General features: G+C 39.1%; 1 protein-coding gene across 1 annotated transcript in view; it reads right to left on the minus strand.

The window, feature by feature from the left end:
• Positions 1-645: 645 nt before the first annotated feature.
• The window catches only part of LOC104084013 (chromosome unknown open reading frame, human C16orf52), a 23889-nt gene continuing 6256 nt past the window's right edge, over positions 646-18278 (minus strand). Inside the window, exons 3-4 of the mRNA XM_009587711.1 lie at positions 8887-9099; positions 646-830 (exon numbers count right to left, since the gene is read on the minus strand). Coding sequence (XP_009586006.1) covers positions 646-830; positions 8887-9099 — 398 coding nt within the window. The remainder of the gene's footprint in view (positions 831-8886; positions 9100-18278) is intronic.

The following is an 18278-nucleotide window of genomic DNA, read 5'->3' on the forward strand; positions in this document are numbered from 1 at the left end:
CAGCAAAATATATATATATTTATATATATATATTTATATAAATATAAGGAAGAAATCCCCCTCTAAAATGTTACTTAGTGTTTTTCTAGCGCTTAAGGGGGAGGAGGGGATGTATGTCTTTTTGCTGTTACATACATTTAGAGAACACGTTTTGATCTATTGGCTTCTTGGTGCAGTAATGCAAGATTGATCCACATTGGTGCCAAAGGCTTTGCTCATCAGAAGGAAGATGTAAAATACTAATCTCCTAAACAGCGAGGCCAGCCTCACTTGAATTCCTCTGCAACCCTCTGGTCTACCACAAAGTTCATAAATACTTTGACTTCCAAATCGTTAGACGTTAAAAACAGGAACAGTACAGTAACATGGGGGCATTATGCTTCTCAGTGTAAAGCATTCTTCACTAGTTCCTATCACAGTGCAGACCTGACTGCATTAAAATATGCTCAGGAGATTAGTCAACGTTGTCTGTATTTGGTTATGGGAAAGGCTCTCCTTTTTTTCATCCAAAGTGCATAGTGAGAACAAGTCAAAGCATTCCTCTTTTCAGTGAGTGTTTGATAGTCTGATCTAGGCATCCTCCTGAGAATGCAATTCTGATGTCTTGCTTTTTTCCAAAACAAAGTCCTGCAGTTCAGACATTCATCAGCCAGGTAAACAAACTTTGCCAGCAAATAGAAGTCCCACTATTGTAAAGAAAATGGATAAGACAAACAGTACATACGAAGACCCAACCACTGTGTTATTGGGTAATTTATATGGTTGACCTCCAACTTCATTGATGTAAAATCCTATTGGAAATATTAGGGCTGCCATACAGAACAGAATCACTGCAAAGAAAAGAGAAAAGAAAAAAATGGTCACTGCTGTGTTCAAGTCAAAATATTTACCCATTTAAGCAGTCTAGAGAAGCAAGCAAAGTATTCTGACCAAACTGAAGAGCTGAGGTATTCCAGTACCTAGCTTGCTTGAAATGACTGAGTGGGCTTTATCTTGCTTTTAAAACATCTCTCATCTACTCCCAAGAAAGACTAAAAGACCCCGAGTTTGACTGTAATTTCAGTCCTGCTCACTAGATCATGAACTGTCTTTACAGAATAAAAATTTGGTGGGTATACTTCTACCACCACCCACAAGTTTAGTCACAGAGTTCATTACTTCTCCAGTTATTTTAGAGTAATTTTCCCCCAAAGTCAAGATAAACTAACATTCAACATTGAAGAAACTCCTTTTCTATTATCAGAGTTGTCTTTTTCCAACTGTAGTTGCCCTCTCCCATTCTTCCACACAAATTCCTTTTCTGTATAAGTTTTGCTAAAAATAGAAAACACACAGATTGTCATTATAGTTTCTTTTAGATTAAAAGATATCAGTTTCCTAAAGTTATATGAATGTTTCCTTAAGTAATGAAATATCCTTAAGATTTCCCTTTGGAATACAAAGGAAGTTTTCTGATTCAGTTTAATCTAAGCTTCTTGGTGAAAAACTTCGAATTCAGACTCCATGAACAAAGAGAACCAAGCAATGAGGCTTTTTATTTCACCTGAACAGTTAGACTTATGTACATGGTTCGTGCTTTCAAGTGACTCTGTGGATGTACAAAAAAGAAACCAGAACTCCTATTAAAGCCATTCATTAGAATTACATTATGGATTTCACAGGCCTTCAGGTATCAATAGTGACCAACACTCCTCACAGCACATTTCCATACTCTGATCAGATCCAGGAGAGAACATCCAGTGTTGTAATCTTTCCCAGATGACAACTTCAGTGTTCCTGTAATATACCTTTGGATACGTAACCCTGTTTAGTTTGAACGTAGCAATATGCAGGGCTCTACTGTCTCAACCAAGGGAATTACTTCCAATTATGGCTCCTCTAAGAGGCAAGACATTCTTCACAATAAAAAGGATTAGCTTTGAATTGGTTTGATTGCATATGCAAGAATATAAAATTAGGGTTTTTATCAGTATTAGAATAACACAGAATTTTATCTGATTCTATCAGTTCAGTCAACTATTAGTGCTTTACTCTTATTTCACTTCTAGGTATTTCAACTTTGTTTCAAACATTATTTATTGTGAGTGGAACGTGGCATCCCAATACCCATTATTCAACCAATTCTCAATTATATCTGGGGGGAGAGAAGAGGGAGAGCCTGCTCTGTTCTCCCACCAACTCTACAAATCCACATACCAACATCTCCTAACATGACACATAGCTAACAATGAAGCTCCTCTTAGTCCTCAAAGTCTACCGATAAACCTAACCACATGGAAAAGAAAATTCAAGCCAAGTTACAATGCTCCTGCCTGAATAAAGTCCATTACATGCTTTTTTTTCCAGTCTTCTCTCAGTTAACACAGACTGCTGCTTTTTGTTTGCTAGTGAGGGACACAGGTGCTGTCCTTGTCTCCTCTTTCTCTTCTCCACCACTAAGAGACAGAACAAACTCTGGGGATGCTGTTCCCTACTTGAGCTTCCCCACAAATCAAACAAGCAACAGTAAAAAACACTGGCAACAGTAATAGCCATCACCTTAATCACTGGTTCCTGTGCAAGTCAGCAGTGCTGTAGCTGCTCTTGTTTCCAAAGGCATGTAAAACAAATCCAGGAGCTCACCTGTCCACTTTGGCCTTACCAGGACAAAGTCTCTAGTCCTTCCAAACGAGGAAATGATGGGCTGGAGCAGCCTCAATATTTTTTAATGTAACTTAATGTAACTTCACTACTGCTCTTCCTGACTAAATACACACGCTCCAGTTTATCCAGCTACAGTGTTACATGCTCATACTAAAAACTTTTTTTTAACGGACTCCATGTTTATCCAAGACAAATAGTTTATTACATATTTTATATCTTAATGCTCAAAGCTTATGATTGGCATAGCACAAGTCTCAGCTCTGAGGAAAAACCACTCATGTTCTATAGAAGAGGCTAGTTATAGGCATGATGAATCTGAATTCAAAAAGTGTCCAAGTAGGATTTGGGCATAAACAAAAAAGGACGGTTTCATAAACCATGATCCACATCAGAACATCAGCTGCTCCTTGCTTTCTGAAACACATGCAGCAGCTTTCACAACACCTTGCATGAAGAGCAGCTACCACCAGGAGAAGCCTTTCTTGTCACCGGTCAGCTGACAATGCTGAGCAGGAAAAAAATCAAATGTTCCACGAGAGGGAGCTCTAATCTAACAGCACTGGCACATTATTTTTTAAAGGGGAAGAAAAAGAGCACAAACAAAAAACATCTGGCAACTGCATAGTTACTACATTCTTGCTCAGTGCTACCTCATTAGGCCAGCCACTAAAACAAAACCAAAGAACCAGCAACCAGACGTTAAACATTAAATAATCTAGAAGGTTTTCATCTATATGATTATTGGTCCATGTAATTCCACGCTATACAATCTAATCCCTAAAAGAATGTTTCTCTTTTTTTAATTGTGTCTTAATCAGCAGCTGGTCCATCTGAGGAGAGAAAGCTTGGCTATGTGTTTCTTGAGCAGATCTGTGTAAGCATAGAGCAGCTCTATACTTGAGCGGTGCAAAAAACAGTGGCTGATGTGTGATTAGTAACACAACATACAATTAGTAACAGTTTGAACAATATTCTGAGGATGAGTCACATTATCATAACTCTGCACACTTCCTATTACATTCAGTTTCTCCCTGACAAGCATTCCAGTTATTTACAAAACTTCTGCTATATTTTAACAATAACACACTTACAGGAAATAGCTTTAGGATTCTGAAAACAACCTGCACTTTCAAGATTAAATCTCCTTTATTACACTCAAGAACTACACAGCTGGAAAAGTTCTGATGGCCTCATGGACACGGTTGAAGAATAGATCTTTATCCCTCTCTACTAAACCACTGTTCTCTGAGGTGTGTTGTACATACATGCACCAGTGCTCCCAGGTCTGAGACCTGCTAGCGGCACTGTACTGCCAAGTGGAGTGTGCCCAGTGTCTCCTTGTGTTCCTGCCCGAGGACAGAATGGTGCGGGTACCTCAACTCTCCCTCAGTTCACAGCAGGAGAAAAAAATTCTGCATGTGCAGGCAGCGTGCAGAATGCTGATGTGCATACACATTTCAAACATTTACTACAGAAGTAACCAGCCATCTTTCCTCTTCCACTGTGTATACACACAGTGCACATGTTCTGCTGTGAGGGTGTCCAAGCAATTTTCTTAGTGTGGTCTGAATTTTTAGTCTACTGAAATAGCAAATAAAAAACGGATTCATCAAAGTCTCTGTCAGATTAGGAAGTCTGGCAAAGGAATTACGGCAAAGTTTTGAGAAGTCATTAAGAAAAGACTGCATGATAAATTTATTTAAAAAAAAAAAAGAAACTAAGGAGAAAATCCAATATATGAAGTGCTCAGTTAACTTAGTGTGTATTCTTTTAGAAGGAGAGTTGTAAGAGGATAGGAATTTCTTATGCAAGCTGTAGCCCAAATGTAAATCTCCGTATCTGGTAGTATCAACTCAGTGAATTTCCAGCAACATTTCCAGCAACCCATAAAGAACTTCTCCCTCAAGAGTACTTGCTTTTGTTTTCAAAGTCTTCCTTGGGTAGAAAAATTTGCAGAAAAGACACTTAATGACTACAATTTCTATTAAAAAAAATATTTAGGTAACAAAACACAATCATTTCTAGTCTGCTTCTGAATGGTGGCTGTCAAAAAAAGATCTAGTTCCTGTAATTCTTTAACTTGAAATTGTTTTGAGCATCCAATGACAACTTCAAAAAATCCAAGATACAGCGTATTAAAAGAAGGAAAAAGCTATGGTCTAGTCTTTAGAGGGCTCATTGCGCTCTGCTTGCCTCTTTAGAGATGCATAACATAGAAAGCAGCACCTGAAACAAATCTTTAATAACTCAAGAAGCACTTTATTCACTGGGGAACACCATGGACAGACATTTGCAGGATAGCTACTGTTAGTTAAGAATGTGATTATCCTGCCCCGTTTTTACTTGCATTCCAAAAAGCAAGTCCATTATACTCATGAACATTTAAATCACCAGGCAAAAAGAATGACAGACTCTCTGGTAGCTGCTGGAAAAAAGGTATAAATATGATTTTTCTGTCCAGCATCTCCTCCCTTGATACTGCTCAGAGAAGCACCCAATTCAGTGGTAGCAGACACAGAATTAATTCCCTTTCTAGTTGTAGCAGATGGTAAAAGACCTGAATCTGTAAGATGTAAACAGATCTTGTGGGAGCTCTGTGAATTCCTGCAATAGCCACGGCTTTTATAATATACATAAGACCACCTAGATGGCCTCCGAAGAGAATAATAATGTCCTCTGGACATTGCTTCTAATTATGGTACCTAACAGTATCTATCCCAAGGACCATGGATATTACAACGTTCACCACATCCTTTCTTCTAAACCAGAAGATGGCATAACGAGCACCCTGAAAAGGCAAGGGTTTTACATAAATTTGAAGTAGGGCTAGCAAAAAAGGAGCAGTTTCAGAGATACATGGAACAATACCAAAGCCAGGTTACTTTTTTGCTACCAACTTATGCCACTGTGTCACAGGGCATAATTAATGATGAAGTGGTATAGAAGCTGGGATGGTAATAGGCAGTTAGCTCACACTTGAGCAACCAGTAAATAATACCATGCAAAGGAATAGCTGATCAGATCTTTGGCTGCTACCAACACACGAGGCACAGCTGAGTTTGGAATACCATGTTCATTGAAGAAGCACACAAAGACCTGGGCAGTGCACAAACGAACACCAAGAAAGAATCCACTCTCCATTACATTGTATGAATTTCGTACTACAGTTAACAGGACTCAAACTTCAGTGATAGTTTTGATAGTATCTATGCCCAAAGTGACAATACCTATCACATCAGTAGGAACACTGTGATTCTTGAAAGACTCTTCTTTACAGAAAGTGAAGGAAAACTTTCACATTTGCTTTTAGAAGACTTTTGTCACTCATGAGTATGACCTGGAGGAGGGAAATACCTCTCCTCTCCCAAAGCTGTTTTGCAGAGAAGCCAGAAAGACAAGTTTCTGTGCAGTAAAACCACCAACGGCTGGGGAAGGATGCAAATGCTGTGCTAGTAAATACTCTCTTGGGGGTATCCCCTTAGAAGTGTATACAGGAAAGAGAATTGACAGATCAAACTTTTGTCCTTCGTGTGTCCCTTAGCTAAACAAGATAGACAAGACTACTCTCAGTAATAATTCATATTTATAGGTACATGGTTGAAAAAATCTGGATGTCATCCAAGATAACAAGATTACCAGCAAAAATTCCATGAAAAATACAAGCTATATATTTATATATGAATTCCAGCATAAACTGGGCAACAGTGACCTCTTACCAGGCTCTCCTTGCTGCTGTCAGAGTTGCAAGGAGAGGGCTGAGCATGAGGATTCCTTTGCCCTTAGATGATTTACTCTAGACCCCCTTGCATTTGAAGAAAATGGAGCTGCCAGTCCCAGAGCTGCCCTTGGCAGTCCCAGCAGACTTCCCTGCTTGCCTAGGATAGCATGTCCTATGTTGTGTTCAGAAAGTTCTGTGAGTATCTGCTAGCAGCCTGTACTAGGCTGTTGAGTCTTGAAATTGCTTGCAGAAGAGATGTAATACCACTATGAAGTTTTCCCTACCCCCTTCTAATGAGTTACACATGTTTTCATCTTACAGCAATGGCACTTCACAGGAAGGACCTGTTCATGGTATTCCAAGTTGATTCCATATGGCTACATGTTTCCTAATACTACTCTACAAATAGGTTATTAATTTGTGTTGCCAGCCAATGAACCACAGAAGTCACTCTCATCAACTTTTTGAAAAATACAGAACTCTTCCTCCCATTCACTTCTTTTTTTCAAAAATGGTTTTTCTTACAAGTGAGTTAAGCAATAAAATTTCCCATCATCATTACTCACAGGAATGCAAAGGTCACAGAGTCGTATGTATCGGAGATAAATACCAAAGATGTTGAATTTTAGAATTTCGGCAACGCAGCAATCATATCTTAATAGAGTTATAAATAATTCTGACTTGCAAAAGAACAAATTAGTACGTTTCATTATTAAACATCTCATAACAAAAAGGCAAGTGCTGAAATAAAAGAATGTCCTTCTATATTTAGACTTCTAATAACGGACCTGTTGCAAGCCTAAAGAAATCTACAGAAAAAACACAGCTTTAGGGTATCAGATTTTTTAGTTGAACTAACCACCACTGTTGTAGAAAACAAAAGATGCAGGGATGCGACGATTAAAGATATTTAAAAAAACATTAAAATATGTAAAGCCCAAAATACAAGCTCTGAATTAAGAAAAAAACCTCAGTAAATAAATTGTGGTATCAACTATTAATATATAGTGCTCCAAAAACCCTCTTTACCCTAGAGCTTTGACTTCAGCTTACTGTAAGCATCTTAATTTTATATGGCATTTTGAGATTAAACCCTTCCTTTGTACATTAGATAGACATGAAATATGTATAGATAAACAAGGGCACTGGAAAAGTTGGGATGGAATATTCAGTAATACTCATGTCTGCTATTTTAATCTGTCCTGGTTCCGGCTGGGACGGGGTTAAATCACGACAAACCATTCACCAGAAAATAAATAAAAGTCAATCACAACAGATACAGCATTTCAATAGCTCCATTGTCTGCAAGAGCTGCACTACTAATTTAATATGCTGTGTAGCAAAGTTGTCAGAAGGATGACTTTGATTGTACAAGTGCCTCAGTGAAGTACCTTTGTTGAAGCTGAGTGCTTTTTTATATTATTCCCTTTCCCAAAACAAGGTTAAATCTCATTCATATTAGATATCATTAGATGTCACAGGGTTCCGTTAAACCTTATTTATGCCTGTGTAAACCACAAACTTGCATATTCTAGTTAGTGTTCACACTACCTGTAGTGGTATGTCATAATTCAAGTCAATTTAAAAGCCCTCAGGTTTTGAGTTTTTTCATGCTGTCATCCCCACCATTAAGGCACCATTTCACAGTTGGGCTAAGCCTGTAACACACACACCAAGAAAAGGAAGTTTGAAAGTTATTCCCCTTACTCATTATAACTGTTTTTCTTTTGCACTGAAGTAGCCATAGGATATGTCTCCCTGTGCGGAAACACAGGGATGCTAGAGGCTGTGAGGAGTTACGCTGGTACTCATACGGAGCAGAATCAAGGGGGGCAGAAAAACACTGGTACTCCTCGCTCCAGCTAAAGCACTGCTGCGGGTCACCTATGGAAGCAAGTCTCAGTGCTGTGAAGCACAGCAGATGCTCTGCAGTGGGCAATCCTCCTGCATAGCCAATTAGGATGCAGATATTCTGAATAAAACACCCGCTGTGAGCATGAAGCAGGACTGAACCAGCATCAACCCTGAATGAGGTATTCATGAGCCACCTGAAGTAGGGATGGATTTCAGACTGTTGTAAGTCTCAGATGTATCATCTGCCTCCTCTTGCTTGGGGAGGGAATTCTCAATCATTCCATTCTGCTAGGAATAAGTCCTGGATATAAGGGAGTGGGGAAGTGTGAAAGACTATCAGACACACAATTCAGGACTGACCTCTTCTATCCCTTAAGTCTATTTCTTAAGTAATTAATGGCACTGCCCAAGGAAGGTAAAGGGGTCAGGCCTTCCTTTCTCTCACCTTGGGCCCACAGACTATTATTCCCTCTCAATTACAGTGACTTAAGATACCAACCCCTTGATTTGTTGAAGAATTTTATTTTTCCCTCAGATGTGGTATTTAAAGAGAAGGAATGTTTCGTATGGTAAGAGCCCTAAGCACTGCTCCTTGACAACACTATAGTGTTATTTTAGACTCCACCAGTTTATCCTGCATACAGGTCAACTGTGTAGTTGAGGTCACTTACTTCCAGTGAAAGCTATCCAGCGGGCATATTTAGTAGCTTCTCTTCGCCAGTGGGAAGCCACCAGCAAACCACATGTGACAGTTAGTGAAATGATTCCCATAATGATGAAAAATAACGTAGTGACCCACTCAGGAGGCAGCCGTGGAGGAATACAGGTCCTGTCACGTCCATGGATGGTTTGACACTGTCGCACAAGGCCAACTGTGAGAGCACCTGAAAATACATAGCAGAGAGGCAAGTAAACTTTCAAAATCCTCTCTGAGGGGCGCTCAATTGCAAACCAAAGCTCAGAATTGTCCAAAAATAAGGGATTCTTTCTTCGATGAACCTTAATAAGTCTTTCAAACACAAAGGATAGGGGGGGCATGCTTTAAACATCTATCTTCATGTTCTTTCATTATACGCTTGCACAAGTTGAAGTGAGATGGCTGCAAGCTGTATCTGGTTCTTGAGTGGCAATCAAGGTCTAATCAAAGGGATAAAGCACTCCTATAAAGCCTGCCAGTATCAGCAAAAGTGGTAGCTGAGTTGTATAGAGGATCACTCCCTCATCTGTGCAAGATGAAATACTTTTCTAATCTAACAAAATGACCTGCAGCCCCCTAAAATGCCTTTAAATGTCTAATGCCTTCTTCCCTCATCTGTAAATATAGCGTTAATACTCGAAGTCTTGCAGCAGAAACTGCATTTGATTTATACCAGGATTTTAAGAACATTAAAAAAAAACCAAAACAAAACACTTCTTCACAATAACTCTTTAAGAGTCCCTCTATGCAAGAGACTGGTCAATCCTTTTGACAGCTAACAAGAGTTACTACACACACAAACTGGGATATCTACACAAAAGATCTATCAAAAAGACCCTAGAAAAAGGACAAGACTGGTTCAGGAACCATAAAGTTTTACACAAAATGAGGTATTTTCTGTTAAATAAAAAAAATCTGATTTAAAATCCAATTCAGTGCTTTTGAGACTCATAAAGCAGCTTTTAGCAAGCTTTAATAATGAAGTTCTCTTTACTTGGAAAATTTTAACCCAAAATTAACATGCAAGATTAAAATCCATTTCTTCCAGTGTCTCTTAAACATTAAGTCCTGTATTTCTCAATTTTGTCCCTTCTTCTGCACTGTTTTCCTAAATAATCACAATTGTCCTTTATCTAAATTAGAAGCAAAAAACAACAGTGGATAATATTAGAGTCAACATCTTCCTCCACAAATTATTGTAAGTTATTATTGTTATAGTTGACTTGTTTAAAACAAAAAGGGCAACTTAGAAACAATTACAATAGGACTTGGAAGCTTAGGTTTAGCATGTCTTTTGGAGGGAGAAACAACTGTCATATTTTTTAGCTTCTTTTTGGAAAAAAAGCATGAAACAAGGAAGTAAGCCAACAGTCAAAAGGGTAACCAGTCCTCGCATGCACCTCCTAGCACCCTGGAGCCAATTTCTACAAGTGTTAAGATCCTGTCTGCTTACACCTCAGCAATGAGTACCAGCAGAATCAGCTTCTGAGCTTAGAATCATTGGGTTAGCGGGCTCATGTTTTATTAGATGTAGCACTTCTGATACACTCCTAGAGGATGAGAAAAACCAAGAGCAAAAACATTACTGAATCAGTTCTGTTGAAGCATTCCTGTAACCTTTGTTTAGACTACAAATTTTTACCCTATTTGAATACATCCTTTTATTTACATATTCATCAACTGAAAGATTCAGAGATGAATTCTGAGCTAAAAGTTGAAGCAAAACCCTTTAAAAAAGTGTCAGTTACAAAACCAACAAAATTGGCATTTTCTACTCCAGATGTACAGCAATCACACCATTGCTGTGCACCAGGATTACACAAAACTGAGCCAGAATTACACAAGCAATCTTGCACAGCTCACATACCTGTACAGTACGCGGTTTTACGTGAACTGCTTCTCAGTTGCTTTTTCATAGCCTGCAATGTTTTCATTTTACATCAGCTGCTGGGGCAGAGGAGAGATGTGCATGTGTCCTTAAAAGTCGAGCTCCCCAAAACACACACGCATTGCAGAATTACAAAACACTAAGTAGTTTCCTGTAGTTTGGGGATAAAGAGGCTATTCACTGCAGTATCACGTAACAGGAAATTAATCCCAATCACTCTGCAAGGCTAGGATTTAACAACAATTTTACTATACTTACAGTAGAAGTCAGTTTTTACTAAACTGCAATCTCTTCTAAAGAATGACTTCATAAAAATGACATCACACACTCAATAGATGTTTTCTGAATTCAGAGACCTCTCCTGAATTCAGTGGCAATAATTTAGTGCATTTTTAACTTTGGCAACAGCAACAGTGATAAGAACCACTGTGCTGGACTCCGTTCCATTTTGTGTGTTAACTGAAACTGAAGAACAGTTGCTATAGATGAGCATGTATTAGAAAGAGACAACTAACTCATCTGCAATTTGCAGTTTATATTGAAAATATTTTTCAATTAATAAGAGGACATTTAACATGTCAGATTCAGAGACAACCAAAGCTAAGCCCAGTAGTGCCATATCTAGAGGAAAGAGAAGATAACTCCATCTTGAACTACTATTTTTCAATTTTTTTACTGTCAACATCTACTTCTCCAAAGGCTGATTTTCTCAAAAAAACCCCAATCAAACCAAAAAACCACAAATTCACAACTGCAAATGAAAAAAAAAAGAGAACAAAAATCTCTGAATTGCGAGTACCAGGGTAGCGTCCCTTTTGAAGACACAAGGATAGTTGCAAGAAACTACTCAGAGCAGCGTTTCCTAAACATCACTTCTGAAGCCCAAGTGTGTTGTTCCACTCTTTTCTTCTTTTTTTTTTTTTTTAATCAGAATTTTAAAGCGTCAGCAATTAAATTTCAGGATCTGCCATTTTGGAGGAAAAATACTGAACTGAACTTTATGGTTAAGCTTTTGCCAGCACATACTTAGTATTTTCTCTTAACTTTGTCCCGTGGATTACAAATTTGAAGTAGATATACTCTGTATTCAAGGTTTTGAACCTTGAGTCTGCAGGCTCTAGAGGCAAGAGGGCAAGAGAAGGTCTGTGCACTATTTCTAAAGGTTTCACAAAGGTAACTGGGAGAAATAACCTCACTATGTGCTCATAAATTTAGTTAAAGTTCACGTTTAAGTTCACTATACAGGGATACCTCACTTGTGTACATAAACTGGGAAGAAGGAAATTAACCTCATAGCTTGCTCCCATAGTATAAAATCTCCTGTTGAATGCAGACTTCAAAAGAAGTCTCTGGTGTGGAAAAAGAGTATTTGTTTGCCACGAAATTGAAAAGAAGAGTGGGTTTACATGGTATTTTATTGTCTTGGTCCCATTCTAAAGCAATCAAGCAAACAGTTGCCAGGCAGCTGCCAGCAAACTAACTTGTTACAGAAGATCTTGTTTAACCTTATCTAGTCTATCACTGAAGGGAGGGACAGAGATACTAAATCGCAGTCTCTTTCTGCCTGTAGTTAGAGAATAGCCCAACAGTCCATCTCAAGTCAGTCACCAAGTTCCACCCTGATCCCTAGGTAAAAGGAATTCTAGTCGTTCCCTCAGAAAAATTCCACCGTAATTGCTGAAAATCTAAGCACCTAACACAGGTATAAAACAAACAGTACAGCTAATGCTATTAGATTAGACAGCTTAAAGATGGATACAGCCCTAAAACACGTGCTGCAGAGTAACCACACCTGCCCATCTTCCACCTCCCAATGCCCGCACTGCACAGCCATCGGGAGCTATAACGACAACCTGGAGATGCAGGGGGCTGCTCCCTTTCTCTCGTATGCCTCTCCCTCTGTAGCTTCCCAGACTGGCATTATGCAGGTCAGTACAGCTAGTGTGAGAGGTGATTAGGATATATATTCTAATTACTAAAAATGAGATTCAGCCTTCATCAAAACAGAGAATGCTGCACTGAGCAAATGTCAGTCTTAGCCTTTTCCAGTAAATCTATTCCCTAAAGTGCCAGTGCATTTCAAACACATTAAACAACCTTCCAGTAGTGACAGTCTGACTATAACCAGGACTCCACTTTATACCCGCGAAAGATTTCATGATCACATTCCTACACTACCTCACCCAACTCCTCCAGACCACCAGTAACGCTCATTTTCTGACAGTGCATATTTTTACTAGACTCACTAATAAAAAGACTCTTTAACAAATACATCAACATTTGGGAGCATCACCTGTTTAACAATGAAGTTTCACAAAACCATTGAGAGAAGGAGGGGAAAAGGCACCAAACCAAAGAAAGGCAAGCCCTAGTTTTTCCCCTTTTTGCAGATGTGCGGCTGCCACAGAGCCGACCCACAAGTCCCACTCCAGCCCCGCCGGTGCTGTGCCATCCCTCTCCCGTTTCCGTGGTAACTACAGAGCCACCAAGGAGGAATCACAGCTACAGAGAGAAACAAAGATTGCTGCAGCCCTTTCACTCCTCCACCTCTCCATCACTTCTGAATTATTAAAACTGGCACAGTGATACCACGGCTGGAAAGCAGTAGCACAGTAACAGCTATTCATATGTTCCCTGTTCACCTATTATTTGACTGCCAGAACACGCGGGATCAAGCGTGCCAGATGGACACAGGAGAGATGCCACTGCCGAGAAGAGCTTACCATAGCACAAGTAGTAACTAATGTGGCAAAAGCACGATGCAGAGAACGAGGTGGGGCTCAAATGTTAGAAGGTCACAGAGCTCAGCAGCTATGCTGTCACATGAACATACAAAGCACAAATCCTCAGAACTGCTCTTGTTCACACAGCTTGGGGTACCTGCCCCTCCTCTGCCCTCTCCTACTGTCCCTACTTGAAAATGTTCTTACTCTTTCAAATGCTATTCCTTGGGTTTAAATGCATCTGCAACCCTTTATATTCCTTGACAACAGCTTCCTCACTTTTACCTTTCATATATCAATCACGTCCTTAGCAAAATGCTTATCACTAACACTAAATAAATATTACGGGCCAATGTGCCTAGTGAGGAAGTTAAAACATCCAACCACTCCCCGACAGCCCGCCCATCCTCCCTCCCTCCCTCGCTGTCCTGATGAGATGGCGTGGTTCTGCTAGAAACCCCAGTTGTGACTGCCAGACAATTTTAGTGTACTGCAGACTTGTTAAACCATCTTTGCTAAGCGAAGAGCACAGTTTACCGGGTTCCCAATGAGGCGTTGGTGACGTAAATCTTAGAGCACTGCCAATGTGGCAAGGACGCTGATAAGTTTTATGTTTTAGTAATGAGCACAGTACATGGAGCTATGTTATTTGGACACTCTAAAACATTCATTGCTGCTGGTTAGGTAACAGTCGCATGCCAGAGAATGACACATGTAAAATAAGGGCAGATCAGTTAAGCCATTCCCTGTAACTCTTATTGGGCCACAGACAAGGACAGGAGAAAATGAAGTTTTTCTTGGAAAGTTTCTAAGTTCTATCCAATTAATAAACTTGAATGGAATAAGGTCTAGGTTCATCTAAGAGGAGGAACAGGCTGCAGCTGTCTAGTGCGTAGCTGTAGCTTGCTACCCAATCCAAGTGGAAGCTTTAAAGGTCTAAAGAGAATGCAGTGATTTGGTCATGGCAGACTAATTCCCTGTACCAATGTTAAGGATAACCATGAAGTTGTCTTCGGCCACCTTGCCTTTAACATGTCTGCTGCTCCTTGCCTGCAACCAAGCCTCTCTGACAGAAGACCGCTTTCAAAGTGAGCGAAGCATAGCCGAGGAATTCCTGAGAGGAACAAACAACAGAGCACGGTAAGAATAGTTCCAACGCAACTGCCCGTAACAGCAAACAAGGAGGAGGTATTTCCAAGAAGAAAATTTTTCAAAGTCATCCAAGGAATTTGGCAGTTTAAGTGGGATGTTTCCCAGACTTACATATGGAATTTATTTTCCTGCAATGGGCACTTTAAGTGATGTTACTATACAAAGGGGGAATAGAGAATGACTTGTTTAGGTTTATTTATATGTATTTTGTTTTGGGGAAAATTTCTATTAATTTTATATTCCAGGTATTAGTTCCTTGGAAACAGAGTACTCTCCCTTCTGCCTTTCCCGAATTCCAGGGAACTGATACTGCTGATCCTTCCTTACCATACCCTGGGAGGTCACTCCAGCATGCATACAGTTAGTTCTACTTATTCCAGTGTAAAACTCCATCAGAAATCAGGCCCTGTACCCTCTCTTATGAGGAGATGAGTCATGCTTAGAATAAGCAATGCAGAAGATTAGGGGGAAAACTATGCTTTTGCAGGATACGCACCACGTCTGGTGTGAAGAGGAAAAAGATACAGTACCCTGCCGGTTTGCAAAGCACTTCAAAACCAGGGAGGAAAAAAGGATTAACAACGCTGGGGAAGACTTCTTGATTCTAAAAGGCATGGTCCATGTTGTAATAGTTAAATCACATGGTCTCTGTGTGTAAGATCCCACTTAATGATGCCCACAGGCACAGCTTGTAGAAATTTTTTTAATCTATAACTGCTCAGATTTATAGCCTTGTAAAAGGAAATGTAGATAGTCCTCATCTAAATTTTCAGACATTGACCCATTAAAGCAATTTAAAAATGTTTACAGCCTTAAATAATATAATATCAGAGCATTTTGTAAAATAGCACGTACACATAATTAACTGCAGCTAAGTAACTATAAGCAATTTGAACACCCTTTCCTCCACTTTTTTGCTTAGGTCATTGTTGTAGGACAATATGATAACTGGATTATACCTAAATAAGTACAAAGGATATATAAAAGGATCAAAATATAAGATAGGATCAACTGCTAGTTTCCAATTAAGTATGAGAATACCATATCTGTTACTGTTCTTACATAAATAATTACTTCTTTTGTAAGGGATAGGGGGTAGTTTGAATAGATGCTCTTTAGCACTTACGTCGCTAAAATTCGAGGTTACCATGCAAGTACCGTATTCAGGATGTGGCATGACAGATTCTTTTACTGCGGGTGTTCCAGTACGTTGTTCAGTTAGTAGATTAAGAGGCAACCAAGTTCAGACTTACCAAAATAAGATTTATGAATGTTAAAGGCTGATCTAGAGAAAGGCTTAAAAGAATAACAGACGATTAACTGCAAAGGCACAGAACATAGAGGAGTCCAAAACAAAGGGATTATGAATTATCTTTCCTGTCCTTTGTATGCCAGATCTTATGTTTTTGGCATTCACTCTGATTTGTCTCTCAACTAATCTAATAGGTATTGTAACCCTAGAAGAAAAGCTTTGGAGTTTCTCACTTCGAAGCAGACCAGATGCAAGATCAATTCATATGCCCACTGGATATTTATTAGTATGAAACAAACACCTATGAAGTATTTACACAACGTTAAAAGATCAGTTTTAATAAAGACCTAGATTTCCTTGCAAAGTCCTTGCTATATCTAGAGTGCATCTTTTAAGAGCAATTCAAATCAATATTGCAAGATAGAGTATGTTATTATATAAGATGCTATTTCTCTTCGACTCCATCTATCCCCTTCTCTGAAATCAGAATGTTCTCTCCCTTTCAAACCAACTCTGAAATGCACCATCCTCATTGCTCTAGAGATGTAAAGGGTGTTTCCTTGTTTCAGGAATTAAGTGACTTTCTTAAAAATACTCATATTGGCAACAATAGGTGAGGTAATGTCCCTAGCTTCAAACCCAGACTGTGCTAACTATGAGGAACTTATCAACTGAATTCTATTTAACAATCTGCTGTCCAGAGAATTTAATTTCTTAGGTACCATTTTTGGCACTCTTTAGAACTCCAAAGCTTTCTGGCTTTTAAACAGAAGAATACTCATTTTTAAAGTCTAAACTCAATGTTAAAAGAGTTGTGGTATATTAGCAGAAAAGCCTGCCTTGCTGCTGAAGACCATCTGGTGCCTGAGTTGTCTCAAAAGTTTTCAATTCAGTGTTTGTATCATGCCTAATTCAAACCAAATCCTCTCTCCACAAAAACCACAGTGTTCTCCCTCCCTCCTCCCACCCCCAAAGAGAAAAAAAATCAAGGGCCATCTATTGGGAAAGATTCTTATGACTTACACAAATTATTTATTACTACAGATGACAATCATTATGATATACGAGTTGTAAGTGATGTTTAAATTGCAGACATTTGGATCAATAAAAAGCAAGTTTATTTCTGAATTCCAACATACAAGTTTCAATGCCATGCTGCTTGTGTATTGGAGTGGGTTTTTTTAATGTTTGGTTTTTGTTTTGGCTTTTTTTTTTTTTTTAAAGAAGAGATGGACCACCACACACTGAAAGAGCTATCCTCAGGCAAGAACGCAGGAACAACTCTCCTGAGGACATAACAAAGGCTCTGTGTGTTCTCACGTATCAGAGCCAAGAAATCTGCCCACACTGAAGGTATTCTTTCCTACTTTCCTACTTCAGAAGACAGCATTAATTAAATGTTGGTAAACAAGATCTCTACTAAGTTGCATCCTTCTGGTTGCTTATTTTCTGACACTATAAGCATTTTCACAACAGGATAGCATTGTCAGTGACTAGAATCTTAACAATTTCTGAAGCGGCAAGCGCCTGGAAAAAAAAGAGAACATTAAAAAAAAAAAAAAAGAAAACTTAATGTTTTATTTAGCTTGGAAAACAAACAAACAAAAAATCCATAGTTATTTCCATTTTTCATCCAACCAAAATAGAGCTACACAAAGTTGACAAAACTCACTGCCCAAAAAAAGAAAGATCAAAGGCAGTGTCAATATTTAAAAGTTATTCTTCTACTTAGCTACACCAGTTTTATGCCATATGTTCAGTTGAAAGCCAGAAGCTATGACACCTACAGCTGTTCTGCCATTTAACATCTGATGAGCTTGTGTTCTTTTTAAGAGTTATATTTGGCTTCAGAGCTGTAAAATGATACCTCTCCATCCAATACACCACACAACTCTACCCCAACCTTCTCAGAGATGGTCTGCTAATCACTTCACAACCGTATGGTTGATGTGCAGGCTCTTCGAGGCTGGCCATCAACCACAGGAGCCAGTGACATGAGGTGGCCAGGCTGAGTCAATAATGGCAGCACCAGAGTTTGCCATGTGGTACGAACACAACACAACCAGCAAGAACACAGAAATTCTGGATCTTCACAGTTTAGTGGATCACCTTCCACGTAGGTATCTTATAAGGTGGTCTGTTCACAAGCTGGCAACAACCGGACTTCAGAGCTCTCAATTTTTAACTCCAGCATATCTAAAACCACCATTTCACCAAATCAGTTAAGTTTCAAACTTAATAGATGTCCAAGCAGATCAGGAAAGATAAACCAAAACCCCCAAATCACACCAAGTGAAGTAGCCTATTGTTCTCTCTCTCTTTATTCATGAAGACAAAATATCTGTCAACAT

This window comes from Fulmarus glacialis, unplaced genomic scaffold (assembly GCF_000690835.1).
Source record: "Fulmarus glacialis isolate BGI_N327 unplaced genomic scaffold, ASM69083v1 scaffold45611, whole genome shotgun sequence".
Taxonomy (NCBI): Eukaryota; Metazoa; Chordata; class Aves; order Procellariiformes; family Procellariidae; genus Fulmarus; species Fulmarus glacialis.